General features: G+C 42.3%; 1 protein-coding gene across 1 annotated transcript in view; it reads right to left on the minus strand.

Moving 5' to 3' along the window:
• The window catches only part of LOC136705530 (pro-neuregulin-3, membrane-bound isoform), a gene marked incomplete at its 5' end in the record, with an annotated part of 467573 nt that extends 452882 nt beyond the window's left edge, over positions 1-14691 (minus strand). The window contains 2 exon segments of the mRNA XM_066679152.1: positions 14384-14525; positions 14527-14691. Coding sequence (XP_066535249.1) covers positions 14384-14525; positions 14527-14691 — 307 coding nt within the window.
• Between the last annotated feature and the right edge of the window lie 2 nt (positions 14692-14693).

Raw genomic sequence — 14693 nt, forward strand, 5'->3', positions numbered from 1 at the left:
GAGAGAGAGAGAGAGAGAGAGAGAGATGGATGGAATGGAAGAAAGTGAGAGAATCAGGAAGCAAAACTTTAAGGGGTGAAGAAAAAAGAGAAAGAGCTGGAGTGTAACAGAGTAGAGGGAGAAAAAACAGAGAGAGAGATAGAAAGAGAAGACTAAGATACATAATTAGGAGAGAAGAAGAGAGAGAAAGAGAGAGAGAGAGAGAGAGAGAGAGAGAGAGAGAGAGAGAGATGTGTGTGTGAGATCTAGACAGACTGAAATACTGAAATAAAATACTCAAAAGAAAATAAATGTAAATTTTTCGCTGTGTCTGCATGGGTTTCCTCCGGGTGACTGTCTGTGAGGAGTGTGGTGTGTTCTCCCTGTGTCCGTGTGGGTTTCCTCCGGGTGACTGTCTGTGAGGAGTGTGGTGTGTTCTCCCTGTGTCTGTGTGGGTTTCCTCCAGGTCACTGTCTGTGAGGAGTGTAGTGTGTTCTCCCTGTGTCTGCGTGGGTTTCCTGCGGGTGACTGTCTGTGAGGAGTGTGGTGTGTTCTCTCTGTGTCCGCGTGGGTTTCCTCCAGGTCACTGTCTGTGAGGAGTGTGGTGTGTTCTCCCTGTGTCTGCGTGGGTTTCCTCCGGGTGACTGTCTGTGAGGAGTGTGGTGTGTTCTCTCTGTGTCCGCGTGGGTTTCCTCCGGGTGACTGTCTGTGAGGAGTGTGGTGTGTTCTCCCTGTGTCTGCATGGGTTTCCTCCGGGTGACTGTCTGTGAGGAGTGTGGTGTGTTCTTCCTGTGTCTGCGAGGGTTTCCTCTGGGTGCTCTGGTTTCCTCCCACGCTCCAAAAACAACTCAGAAGTGTCAGAGTGTGTGAGTGAATGTGTGTGTTTGTGTTGCCCTGTGAAGGACTGGCACCCCCTCCAGGTTGTGTTCCTGCCTTGTGCCCAATGACTCCAGGTAGGCTCTGGACCTACTGCGACCCTGAACTGGATAAGTGGTTACAGATGATGAGTGAATGAATAAGATAGATAGGTAGATACATTATATATATATATATATATATATATATATATATATATATATATATATATATATATATATATATATATATATATGTTTTTGTTTTCTTGCTTTGTTTATTGTTTTATTTGCTTGTTTGTTTTTCAGTAAGTCAAGTTCAGCAAACCCTCATTAGCCAGAAATTATAGAGCTGCTCTGTGGTTAACACTAATGACTGGTTGTTTGTTTACTGTGAGCAGAGTTAGCTTTTTTTTTTTTTTGACACAAATAGTCCTTCAGCCTTTACAGACTGTTGATAAAAACAAAAAGTAATAATAATAAAATATGCTGTGGTTGTCCATTAGGTCCACACCTTGGGTCACCAGAGAAAGTCTGTGCCATAGACCATTGTAATATATGTATTTTGTTACTCCCAGATTTTATATCAGCAAGGTCCTACATATACAGTGAAATATAAGATAAAACAAAAGGAGCAGCACAGATATTTGTAAAAAGAAAAAAATAAAGAAAAAAAAAAAAACATATTATTGATTAGAAAATTCACTGAGCTCCTGTCCACTGGGGGTGCTGTTTTGCTAAAAGCATGCAAATTCTGTCATGTACGTGAAGAAGATTTACAGACACAGTGTTATAAACTTAGCAACAGAACATTGCTCTGCAGCCACTGACCTTATGTTAGACTTAAAGTTATATATATATATATGTTTAGGGTCAGGTCAAAAGGCACTCATAATTTCAATAAAATATAATGTAGAGAATATTTCCTCACAAATCGCTGGCTTCCTTTTCTGAGTCATGACAGAGAAAAAGTCATGACAGAGGTTTGTGAATGGTGTAGGGACCTCAGGACGTTGAAAAGCATGGAAAGAGATGAGGATGTTGCCGTATTGCTGCTAATAGGTGGGTAACTTGGACTTATTTTTCAGTTTCAGATGTAGTCTCTGACTATAATTTAACTTCAGGTGGAACTACTCACACTTCATAAAAGTAAACAAATGTGCTAAAAAAGAGAATGCAGTGAAACTATTAAGGCCCAGAAATGGACTTTAAGACCTCTGTTCGACCTCTGAAAATATGTTTACACTCTCTGAGCCTTCAGTGAACAAAACTGTACCTGTGCGTCCCCTTACTCTCAGAAAGCGTACATCAGAACTCCAGTCCTTCCTACAGACTTTAAAACTGAAGTGTCCTGATCTCTCCAGTGGTGGGGAGCTCTGCAGCTGGTGAAGAGAGCAGCCGGGGTGCTTCTTTATGAACACATGATTTATTCCTTCTCCACACGCAGGTGAACAGACAACAGTGAGCGCTTCACTTTCAAAAACTCTCAAATTACAGCGTGGAGAAGTGGATATAAGCGATATTTTTCGCTGTTCAGTGAGACAACACTCACGCTGCCAAAACAGAAACGCTAAAGCAAAACATGCTCAGAGTACTCCAGCAGGAAATAGGAAAACAAACACTTCTGCTCACATCCTCCACGCCACATGGAAAAACAAAGCGTCCAAGTCGCAAACCGAGTTCGAACATCGCTGACGGTGAAACGGTTCGCTGCTTTAATTGAGGAACGACTCTCAGAGCATCATTAGAGGCGGAACACATGAACCAGTCGCCTCCGCCATATGGCCTTTTAGAGCCAAATAAATTGAGAGGGAGACTCACACTGAGATTCGGCGCTGAAAAATGTCGCCGTTGCATTGTACGGCATATGGCCTGTGCTGCTGCTGTAACACTATACGCACTGGTCACTTTAATAGAAGCACATTAAGTGAAGGTTCTCATTGCTGGTGTATGGTAAGAGACCGTTGTCCATCTGTTGGGACACAATTTTGTGTTAGTTTCTGACCACAGACCTTCTCTCGTCTAGTTTTGAGAGGGCGACCACGTAGTGACAACCTAGTGATACTTATGACTTATAAAACTGTCCACCTCACACACAAACTCACACTACCGTGAGTCCTCCACCCTGGACAACAGCAGTCATGTGGTCAGAAACTGATCAGTCACTGGGCTACTGTCTGTAATTTTCCATAAAGTGCTTTCTAATAAAATCGCCAGTGAAAGGTCAAACAATTTCGATTTTACTAATAAAGTCACCAGCGTGTGGACGCTTGGGGTTTCAAATAAAGTTGTTGGGGAGTAAAAGCCCATGGAGGTGTCCTAACAAAGTGACCAAAGTGTGGACAGTAGGGGTTTTTAATAAAGTGGTCAGTGAAAGGTAGGTGTGACAAACTAAAACTGACCAGTGAGAGTAAGCTGCTAAATCATTATGTAAATTAGATAAGAGCTGGACCCTGCTAGGGGCAGTAGAGCAGTGGCTCCTCCCTCTGAGCTTGGGGTCAGCAGAAAAGTGCTGCTCATGGCTAATCAGGTCTCATGCATTAAAGCTGATCTGCGGCAAAATGCTGAGTGGCACGAGTCCAGAAGACAATCCGAGTGAATCGATATCCCATAACAGACTCAGAACACACTCTTCTGCATCCCTCAGGTAACACTAGCTGCATGCTACACACACACACACAGACAATCCAATCCAAATTCTTTACAATGCTTCATGGTTGATATAATATTATGAAATGCTACATGAGGTAGACAAGTTATAATGTAAACACAATAGCATTAATTTTCTTTAGCACCCCAATGGGATTTTCAATACTATGTTAGCACTTAGCATATGCTGAGAAAAAGGATCGTGTTTGTCCATTGTAGATTAAGCATTGTGTGATATGTAGGTGGCTGGATGTGCAGAACGCAATTGGGTGGGACACTGACATATGAGTGAGTCATTGGATACGGAATGGGGTGTGTTTATTTTATTTTTTTTTTATTGTATTGTTCTTACAAATGCCTCTTAGAAAAGCTTGTGTGGCTGCTGGGTGGAAACAGGGGGCGCTGTCCCTTTGTTCTGTGTAGATATCAGTGCCTGAGTGCAATAGTGGGGGCATTGTAAATAATAATAATAATAATAATGTATTGTGACATCCCTCTGAGGTCATAAAAGGTTCCAGGGAAGTTTTAAGGCCTTCTGTTCAGGTCCTAAAGCCCTAACCAAGAGAGAGCTCACTTATCTGTATCCAAATAGATTCCAAGGGAGAAAATGCTGACTTTACCTTTTCTGATTTGAACTCTGAATGATTAATGACATATAAGTTGGACTGCATTATGTGCAGAGTAAATATATGCAGACTGTATTGCATTTCAATTAACATTAACGGTGCCAGTGGGGCTTGGTACGGCCTTGGTCACCAGGGAGGCAGTCACAGTGTGGATCTACACAAAAGAGAATAAGGCTGTAAAAACAGCTTGCAAAGGAATGGGTTAGAGATGCCAGACTCGACTGTTGACCCTTCTGGAGGTGGCATGGGCTTCACAAATCACAAAGGAATAGTCTTGCCTACCCGATGACTCCTGAGAAGTGTTGGAGATGATGAGGTTGCTGGTAGGAAGAGAGTGAGCTGTGCCTTATGTGAAACTCTAATGGATATGTTACATCTTATCCTGTGTATAATTACAATTTTGTATAAGCTAGAAATTACAGATAACTCTCAGAAATCATCAGGCCTTCACTAAATGTTGAGAAGATTGAAGGTGCAGTAGGTCTAGAGTGTTTTCCACTGATACCAACTATTAGAACTTACATTTCTTGCACCTCTTGCACATTTTTTGTTTATTTACAATAAGTTTCCTGTGATGTTTCCATGTCAGCGATACAGTAGCTGGGAATACAAAAGCAACCCATTCTTCTGTATTTCCATTGGCTGATAACCATATTAGACTTGAGGCAAAGGGCAAATTGAAGGCACAAAAGTCTGAGAACCCTCAGTGCTGGCCCTTGGGCCAGAACGCTCCAAAACAAGGTGACATATTTTAGTAATTTAAAGTAATGTTGGAGCATTTCTATTGGTCCATTCATCATAACATTTTCACACAATGTGAAGGACAGCAGCGGTGTGGGAATGATCTAGTAAACCTCAATTTGACAAACATGGAGATACACATTTTGATTAGACAACAGCAATATATTAAATATATACCTCATGTCAGATTTATCCAGACAGTGGTCCAGAATGTGAGGAAATGCCTTGTCACAGTGCGTCTTTAGCCTTGAGCTTGGCCGTTCTCACACCAGGCCTGTGTTCCTTTTGTACTTGGCAGTGCTCTCTGGTGGAGGCGGGTGTCCATCTCTCGGTGTCCACTGGCCAGGGTCCAGCAGAACCACTAGATGAAGTTTTATAGCTGTTCCATCATGCCATCAGCTTGTTGTGATTTATTTATTGTTTTTCGTTTTTGTACAGCCTCAACAGAGTAACGCACACGTGGCCCTCGGCTCTGGCTAGTGACCACAGCAGCCATCAAAATGTCCCTGACATTTGTTTGTCCACAGCTGTTAAACGGCTTGGAGGCGCCTGGCGGAAAGAGCAGGGTATTGTGGAATAGGCAGCTGGATCCGGGGGAAGTGGAGTGTAATTGTGTTTATTAATGTTTGGCCGTAAACGTCCTGCCTGCTCCTATCTTTAATTTGAACACGATTCGTACATATGGCCGACATTACAAGTTGACCACGTCTTTACAGCCAACCATAATTAGTCATTAAGCGCCGAGCCCTCGTAGCACTATGACAAAAGCATGACGTGAGGCAGTGTGTGGCACCGTGCACCGTACATAATTCAGCGGACGCAGTAAATTGAAAGTTGGGCGAATGGGATGTGATAAGCGAGTGTGTCCACACTGCTGAAGCCAATGAAAGCTCTATTATAAAATAGTGCCCATAATGATCTCCTCGATGACTGATCTGAGCGCACAATCTCCGTGACAGAAACTAAACCTGGTGTAATGAAGACAAAGCTTCTTCTGCTCCTGCTCGCCTTGAGCGTAATGGATAAATTGCTCATTGTTTTCTTATAAACAGCACATGCATCTTTTAGCCTCAACCGTTTAACTCAGGCTCCCACCACACATTTGTTACTGCTCAACGCAAACAGAAGTGTTTCATTTATCAAAATTGCAGTTGAAAAAAGAACGAGAGTCAAATTAGCATGTCATTCATGAACATTCCCAACTTCTCTTTGGGGTAGAGCTTAAAGAGGATGCATTTGAGACCTTTCTTAGTTTCAATGAAATGTCTGTGGCATGTTTCTTGTTGTAATGCCCCAAGGGTCAAACCCTACAGAAGTGTTCTCCCCCTGTCTTGTACAGTATAGCACCTGTACCTTTAAATGGTAATAAACCACTGCTTACCCCAACCTGGGTGCACAGCAGTGAGGAGCAAGAGTGCAGACATTTTAGCCATTTTTGCTTTGTTCTCTTTCTTCGTAGTACTTTTTTTTTGCCATGTTTAATCAGTACTCATGTCTCTGACCTTACATGGTTTGCTTTGTTTAGTTTAACCTTAACAACTTCAGTTTTTAGACATAAGCTCATCAACAATTGGTAACTTGGCTGTTGTTTCACAGTTTGTGGGTTGGTTGGCACCTTAGTTCCTCAATTTAATGAGCTAATGGACTGAAAAAGGTTTTTTTTTTTTTCAAAATAAATACACTTAATAAATAGCAGTGGAATCAAAAGCATCACTCTTTGGAGAAACCTAGGTTTCAGGAACCTTTCCAATCCTCACTGACTTCTACCTTTGTAGAGCCACCCTGCTAGAGATGACACAGAAACCCGTGCTATGTTAGTGTCACTGCTCTCTGCCCCTGGAATAATGTACTACAGTGATACATGTGGTCAAGGGTTTCTTAAAAATAGACCAGACACCACTGAAACCAAAGTATCGCAGGATTTACACCAGATGCCCTTCTTGACGCAACTCGCCTGTCCCATCCTGGCTTGGAACCAGCACTCGGGCACACTGACCTGTACAAACTGTACCAGCTGCTGGTCCGTGGAGACACGGTGGTTTCCTGCCCTCCCCCAAAATTTGCATAGTGCCATCGTAGTGCATTTGGAGTAGCAACAACAGAGGCCCTATTCTCCGATCACATCTCAATGATTCTGAAGCTGTAATTTTGGATTAAAAATTTGATCTAGCCTTCATTACTGAAATACAAATAATTTGTAAATGAAAAATGAATCTCGGGTTTATCCCACACTATTAGCTAGGATTCCCCAGGGCGCACACCATTTCACCACCCTGGGAAGGGTAAGGGCAAGCACATGCATACTTCAAGACAAAGCACAATGTCACTGGATTTTTCAACACACTGGAGGAAAATAACAACTGCCCAGCTCTGCCACATTAGATCACAGATGCCCATATGACTAGCACTGTATTTGTATGATGGGGTGGAGAGGGGGGGCATCCTACCCACCCAGACAGAGCATGGCTAAATGTGATTAGTAGGATGTCAATAAATTATTGACGTGACACATCCAAACAAATGGACTGGACATGTTCGGCCTTAACTGGCCTAACTCACATTTCTCATATTTCCCACATCCACTGTGCTGGACCAAACATCAGCAGCAGCCATTAGAAACCTTCAGCCAGGCACCACTTACCCAGAGAACCTCTCTCCAACTTTCTGCCTCACATCTTCATTAATGAGTCCACCTTAGAAATGCATTCCTTATCAGAAGGCTCCTGGTGAGGAGAGATGTCACTAGCAGTACCATAGCTTTAAGCCATTTTAACCTTTTAGTATTCCAGGCCACTGGAGACCCCTGACATCCCGGGTGGCTGTTAGGGACATGCGTGTGAAACGCCTTCAACAAGGAACACTAGGCTTTCAAATAAAAAGAGACATGCACTTGACTCCCCACAACAAACAAAGTCCACAGCGCAAATCTATCTTTCATCTGGCATTCCCTTTCTCCCTCGATTTCCGAGGCATCTGACGTTTCCCACCCGTTTCCTCTTGGATCGTTCTTCAGCGAGCTCCCTCGTCAATTATTCAGCTTCTCTTCTACATATTGAACATGTTTCCTTTTCCCCGCATTAATATTTAAGACTCCTCTCCCTCCTCAGGACATCTCATAAGGATAAATCAAAGTGACATTAAGTTTTATTGAGACAGTCTCGTTGTGAAATTAAGCCCTAATGGCGCTGGAAGTGAACGCCTCTTTTACGGCTGTCCGTTAAACGAAGACAAAAGGGGGACGTGGGACAAATAGATGGCATGGAAATAGGGATTTATTTGGAAGTAAACAGCTTGGATGGAGTATGTAAACACTTTCAGAAACATATCATTCTCTCTCAAAACTAATCCATCCACTCTCCGAAAAAACCCCCAAAAAGGTACTCTACAGGTCATCATTGTTCATAAATGTACACACCGCCTGAATGTCCCTTCAAAGATACAGCAATGGTGTTAAAGTGCAGTTGTGTTCCCTAAAGGTACATTACATTCCCTTCTTCAGAAGGAGAGGTCAATATTTGTTAAGATTTCATTAAAGAACGGTGTGAAATGAGGAAGTAATCGAGATGAAATCAACACAATGTAAAAATCTACACTTAATATAGAAAATAGTACCAATATGATATCTAGTACTGCACATGTGCCACCACAGTTAAGCAAGTCAAGAAAACATTTCACATGTGCTTTATACAGTCCAAAATCCACACCATCCAAGCTTTATGAATGAGGCATAACACAAGGCAGCCAATCAAAACCAAGCTCATTTACATATACAAGTCTGGAACAGCTATAAATGGTATATAGAAGTATAGTGAAAAAATAATTGGTTTTGATGCATAAAGCTACACAAATATAACAGGGCCTGAGCTCTAAGAGCATTATGGATTGATGGTATGTGGAAGGATAGATGGATGGATAGATAGAGAGATAGATAAAACGTTGGTCAATAAATTCAATAGTGAGTCAATGACAGTTAAGCACAGTGTCATGTTTATGATGGTTGGTACAGTCCGGGTCGTGGTCAGTGGGTAAACGGGTAATGGTCAGTGGCAGGTCAGAGCTGACCTGGGCAGATCCATAAAAACACAATCCATTCCTATGGACTAATCATCCTCATCAAGCTAATGTTACAAAACAAAAGGGAAATCAATGGCCATTAAGTGGCACTCTACTGGAACAGGAAGAGAAGGAGCGTGCCGGTGGAATCCAGCGGAGCTGAGTTCTTTCGGTTGAAGCTCTGACCAAAATCAGCAAAATTCAGAGCTGATCGCATCGGCTAAACGCTGGGGGCGATTGATCTCAGGCCAAGTCCGCTCCGCTCCGCTCGCACGCCTTTGATTGGGGTCACATTGAAGCAGGTGCATCTACCTCCAGCCACTCTGCAGAGCTCAGGGTTTCTCTCGCATCCAAAACACACCTGAGTCCAGTCATCAGATTGTTACCAGAACCTCCATTGGGTCAGGTGTTGGAACACAGAAAGAGCTAGACCCACAGAATGAACACTGGTGGCACTGCAGATAAACAGTGTGTCATCGTGTGATTTGAGTGGACATCTTATTTCTTTTAAGAACGTCATAAAGAATGATAGCATATGGTAGCATTTGGCTTCATAACAAATGTATAATAACTGTGGGGGCAAATGAAGTGGAGGGAAAATGTGGAGGATGTGGTCACTGTGTGAGGTCATATGGTGGGTTGTTTTTGTACTTTTCCACTGTGTTTTGTCTGTTCTCCCACTGCCCAGAGACCGTGCTCAGCCCTGGTGTTGGGGTAGCAAGCATGCTGACCTGGACTGTACTGGACGACAGGCTTGGGTCAATAACAATGAAACACAGTGCCCACAGCTCTCTGTGTGGATAGTTCTTAGTTTGGATAAGTCCCAGACTTGAAAGAAAGTGTCTGTTTATTGGATGTGTTATATAATTTTATAGGGTATTGTTATATCTGACTATTAGGCCCACATTCTGTATGTCATAATGTTTATGGACACCTCCGGTGATTGGTAAATTCAGCTCCTGATGTGGACCCAGATGTTCATTTGTGCACAAGAAAAGCAAAGAACGAACGGAAACATTCTGGAGCAGCTGCACATGAGCTTAATCTCAACATTCTCAATGCCAAGTATCAGCAAGAGGGGTCTAAATCCTGCATGGCTTTCTGAAGTCCTGGAACACCTTCGAGATGTGTCAGCTTGGTCCAGAACAAAAGGTCCAACATCAGTTCCTGACCTCGCTAAGGTTTATGTGGCGGAAAACCATCAGATCCTCACAGACATGTTCCAACAACGGTGTCTAAAGACTTGACAGAGGAGTAGAAGCTGATAAACCTCAAGGACTAAGCCCAGTGTGTGTTGAATCGCTGACAAGGTACAGGCCTTGCCCAAAGTTAACGTGGCAGTAGATTAAATTTCTTATTGGACAGCAGAGGCAGCTTTTCCTCTGGAGTGATGGTAAATTAATCTGGATGAAGAAGGGCGAGTGAAACAATCTGGTAGAGTGCTGCCGAGTGACGCAGAGTCACTGCTCTGATCCAATATTCATGGCCGAATACAAACGGGAGATCCTTTTAACCTGCAACCGGGGAGCGATAGCCTCCAACCCTAAAGGTCCCCTGGCTGCTATGGTTCGCAGTATCTTTAGTTTCAGCTCTTTTATTATGGTGACTGCACGGACAGGTGGGTAATCAATTAAAAATAATTAAAAGTACTCCATTCTGTGCAGTTAAGTCCATTTGTGAGTTTTTGTTTCTTCTCAGATGTGTACACACAAAACTAGTCCAGTCTGCTATCCTACTGGTTCCATTCTAAACCTTCATTAAGAGTTCTTCATTTCTGTTTTTGGGTTTAATTTTAAACTTCATTTCGCTGTGTTGGTTCAGCTCCTGTTCTGTTTGCAGCTGTTTGCACTTCTCACTTTGGAACTTTAACATTTAATTTAATTTTAACGTTTAATCCCATGAAGTGTTCAAAAGAGGTGTGCTCTTTTAGATTGGAATCAGTGTTCATCACTTAAGTTTATATTGATACTAGTTATTACAAAGATGATGTAATGATAAATATATGTTGCAGATGTCACTGATGTCTATTGAGAGGCTCGTGTAAATTAGCCTATTATTATAATCAATTTGTCATCTTTTAATATTGGTAAACAACAGGGAAAAAAGGATGATTGTCACATTGTGCAATAATTGTTATCATAATAATAAAATGTAATATAATATGGTTTATATAACATCAGGTTCACAAGTATTAGAGAGAGAGAGAGAGAGAGAGAGAGAGAGAGAGAGAGAGAGAGAGAGAGAGAGAGCGAGAGAGAGAGAGAGAAAAGAGAGAGAGAGAGAGACAGAGAGAGAAAGAGAAAGAGAGAGAGAGAGAGAGAGAGAGAGAGAGAGAGAGAGAGAGAGAGAGAGAGACAGGCAAAGAGAGGGACAGAGAGAGAGAGAGAGAGAGAGAGAGAGAGAGACAGAGAGAAAGAGAGACAGAGAGAGAGAGAGAGAGAGAGCGAGAGAGACAGAGAGACAGAGAGAGAGAGAGAGAGAGAGAGAGAGAAAGAGAGAGAGAGAGAAAGAGAAAGACAGAGAGAGACAGAGAGAGAGAGAGAGAGAGAGAGAGAGAGAGAGAGAGAGAGAGAGAGAGACAGAGAGAGAGAGACAGAGAGATTTTGTTAGATTGCTGCTCATTGATTTATGGGAAAATCACTTTATAAGCTATTTAATATCTGTATATTCTTGGGAGCGCGACACCACCCCTGGGCACAAGAGTCCCTGGGCTACTACCCATATTGAAAGGGTTGAATCTGAAATATGCATCAATGGTGCAACAACAACTGTCAGTGTTTTCTTTTTGTAGGAAATTAAAATTCAAATGAATGGATGAATAAATGAAAACCTTTCTGCTTCTTACAGGAAAATAGATTTGCTGAGAAAGACTCTAACACCTGATCGAAATTGATTTGCCACGTTTTCCTCCAGCGCAACATCTGAAGACTTTCCCGTTTTCAGGAAAAGAGCTTGTGGGCTGTGGACTGAGCTGAAATCCAATGAGAAGCTTTACGAGAGTGGTCGGTTTCTCAGAACAGCTGTCAATAATGTTGTTCCACACATCTAGGAACTTTAGGATCAGAATGTGGGATCTGTCGTCTTGAAGGATTTGAGTTTGGTTTGAGCCACAGCTTGTTATTTCAGTCAACAGAATGGGATTTCAGCAAAGTCCTTTTAAATTAGATGCTAATATTTGCCCAGTTAACACCTCATAGCATGAACAGAGTGGTAGAGAATGCGTTTACCAGCTTATACTGATAGTGCTGGTGAACATTCAGGTCTTCTCCCTCTACTGAATGACGTGTCGCACAATTAGACAAAAGCAGAGCAACCCTTAATCCTGAGAATCATGGGTATTACATATAAGTGAATGCTCCGTCAGACTGGGAACATAAAGAGATAAAATACAATAGAACAAACCCACAGTCCAGTCATGTCCTTTGCGTGAGACCCTCACACATATTTGACTGAATCCTTTCAATTATACAAGGACAGATAAAGCACAGGGGCTATAATGTATTCATCCATTCACATCAGTGTGCGTTAAAAGCTCTTTGCATGACGCGTACTGAGACTTTCAACAGTGTTTCACAGAGTTCCCTGCACGAAGAACACCCATCAGCTCTTAATGGTATTAAACCAGCAGCACATATGAGGGTAGAGTCGCAGAGTTCATTGTTTCTGGTCTATTTCAGGCAAAGGGAGTGGCTCGGGTAGCATGAGAGATATGTAAGCCCCCCCCTACACAATCTCCATCCACTCTCGGACCGATCTCTGACCGAACCGAGCGCTGTGTATGCACTGCTTCAGGATTACAGCTTGAGTGATCATGCCTTGTGTCCCCAGCAAGGGAAGTCATCTTAAATCTAATCAGGATATTGGATATGTTTCATGATGAGATTACTGTAAGGTTATTTAACCCTATTTCAGTCCAGTTTTGAGAATTGTTGTTTTTAATAATAGTAATAATATATATTTAATAATATATATGCTTGAAGGAAACAGTCAAATTTGAAATTGGAGAAAATAAACAGTCTTTGACCCGTGCTTTGTAAAAAATGTCTGTGAATTTTACGGTGGAAAACTGTAAAACCATGACAGTAAACGACTGTAAACTGTAAAACGGTTGTTTCTATAACAATGAAATACCGTAAATACTATTTCCCTGTTAGGGGAAACCATTAGGGGCGGTACTAGTGTCCTGGGAGTACTGGGAGGAGCTGAGACTCATTAGGGAGCTCCCAGAATGCCTTGCTTCACCATATTTTGTGGTTTTCAGAGTTTCTATGTTGTTGTTTTTTCTATGTTTGTCTTTGAGGCTTTCTGATTTTGGATTGCATCTGGGTGAGTGTGTGTGTTTATTTGTGTTTCTGTGCATGTTATGATGAGATATGTGTTGGTCGGGAAAGTTCACCATCAGCCTGAGTTCCGAGTGCTGGAAGGTGGCGCCCAGATAGCACACATTTCTTTGGTCCTTTTGGCAATATCTCCTTTTAAGGGCTGAATATAGGATGCAGTTTGGCTTTATGTCAATACCTAAACATCTCAGTCTCCATTCTCTAATTTGTCACACAATTTACACGTTAATGTTATGGCAAAACAATGTTTATTTGTTATCTTTAAGTAAATACTATGGATTTTTAAGGTGTATATCAGTGTTTTAACAGAAAAGTACTATAAAAAACAGTTTTTAAATGTTAAATTTATGATTCACAAAAACGTGACTGTATATTTTACCGTGCAATTCGGGAAACCACAGCTGCCATTTTTTTACTGTAAATTTTACAGATGTTTTTTTTTTTGGGTGGCCAAATCTTAGTCTGAAAAAAAATCTGTGAAATTTACAGTAATATATATGTATATATATATTCCTCAAGACAAGACTAGATTTAAGGTGGACTCACTCAGAGTTACTGTGTGTTGTTGTAATTTCAGGTAAATAAGACATGTAATGTAAACATGTGACTACACTGTGGAGCACTACAAAGCCATTCATTCACATCTGCATTAAGATACACATATAAAAAGGTGGTTCAACAAGTGTTCTTCATTAAAACGTCATGGTTATATATAGATCAGTGAATGCAGAATGTGTTATCTATGGTTCTACATGTAGCACTTTTTCGGACATGGTTCTATGTAGCACCAGAAATGGGCTCTCATCCTTACAAAATGTACATTGCATCAACTGAAAAAAAATAGAACCATATACAACACAATTCATTAATCTGAAGAATAATTTCACAATGAGAAGAAGCAAACAAATGGTTCGGAAGGTTCTAAATAATCAAGAACTCCGGAAGGACCAGAGTGCTGAGTACAGAATGAACTCCAGATCTGGGGCACTACTCCAGAGCCAAGTTGTATGGACCTGTATGGCGTGTATGGCCAAAACGTGATAAGCAACAACGCTAACAAACCATTCAATCCACACCCAGCAACAAGCAGCACCAAAGGCCCAGAGCAGCAAGTGGCAGACACTAAAACCAGGGCACTCACGCGTCTTGCGGCTGATATGGGTGCGAGCTGGGGTGGTGACGGGCCTCTCGGTGGATGACTGCTCACGGGTCCACATCTGGGTGGAGTCGTTGAGGACGGTGGGGTTGGACGGAGAAGGACTCCCCGAGGACGTCCGGCCCGCCGGAGGTGGTGGTGAAGGCCGTGGTGGTGGTGAAGGTGTGCCCACGTGTCCCAAAGCGTTGCGTGGTGCTTTTCGGCGTCACCTGACTCCCCGAAGCCCCTGTACCCTTTTGGGACGTGTTGGGAGGCATCCCCGGTCGAGTCTTGCCCCGCACCGAGATGGTGATGA

This window comes from Hoplias malabaricus, chromosome 8 (assembly GCF_029633855.1).
Source record: "Hoplias malabaricus isolate fHopMal1 chromosome 8, fHopMal1.hap1, whole genome shotgun sequence".
Taxonomy (NCBI): domain Eukaryota; kingdom Metazoa; phylum Chordata; class Actinopteri; order Characiformes; family Erythrinidae; genus Hoplias; species Hoplias malabaricus.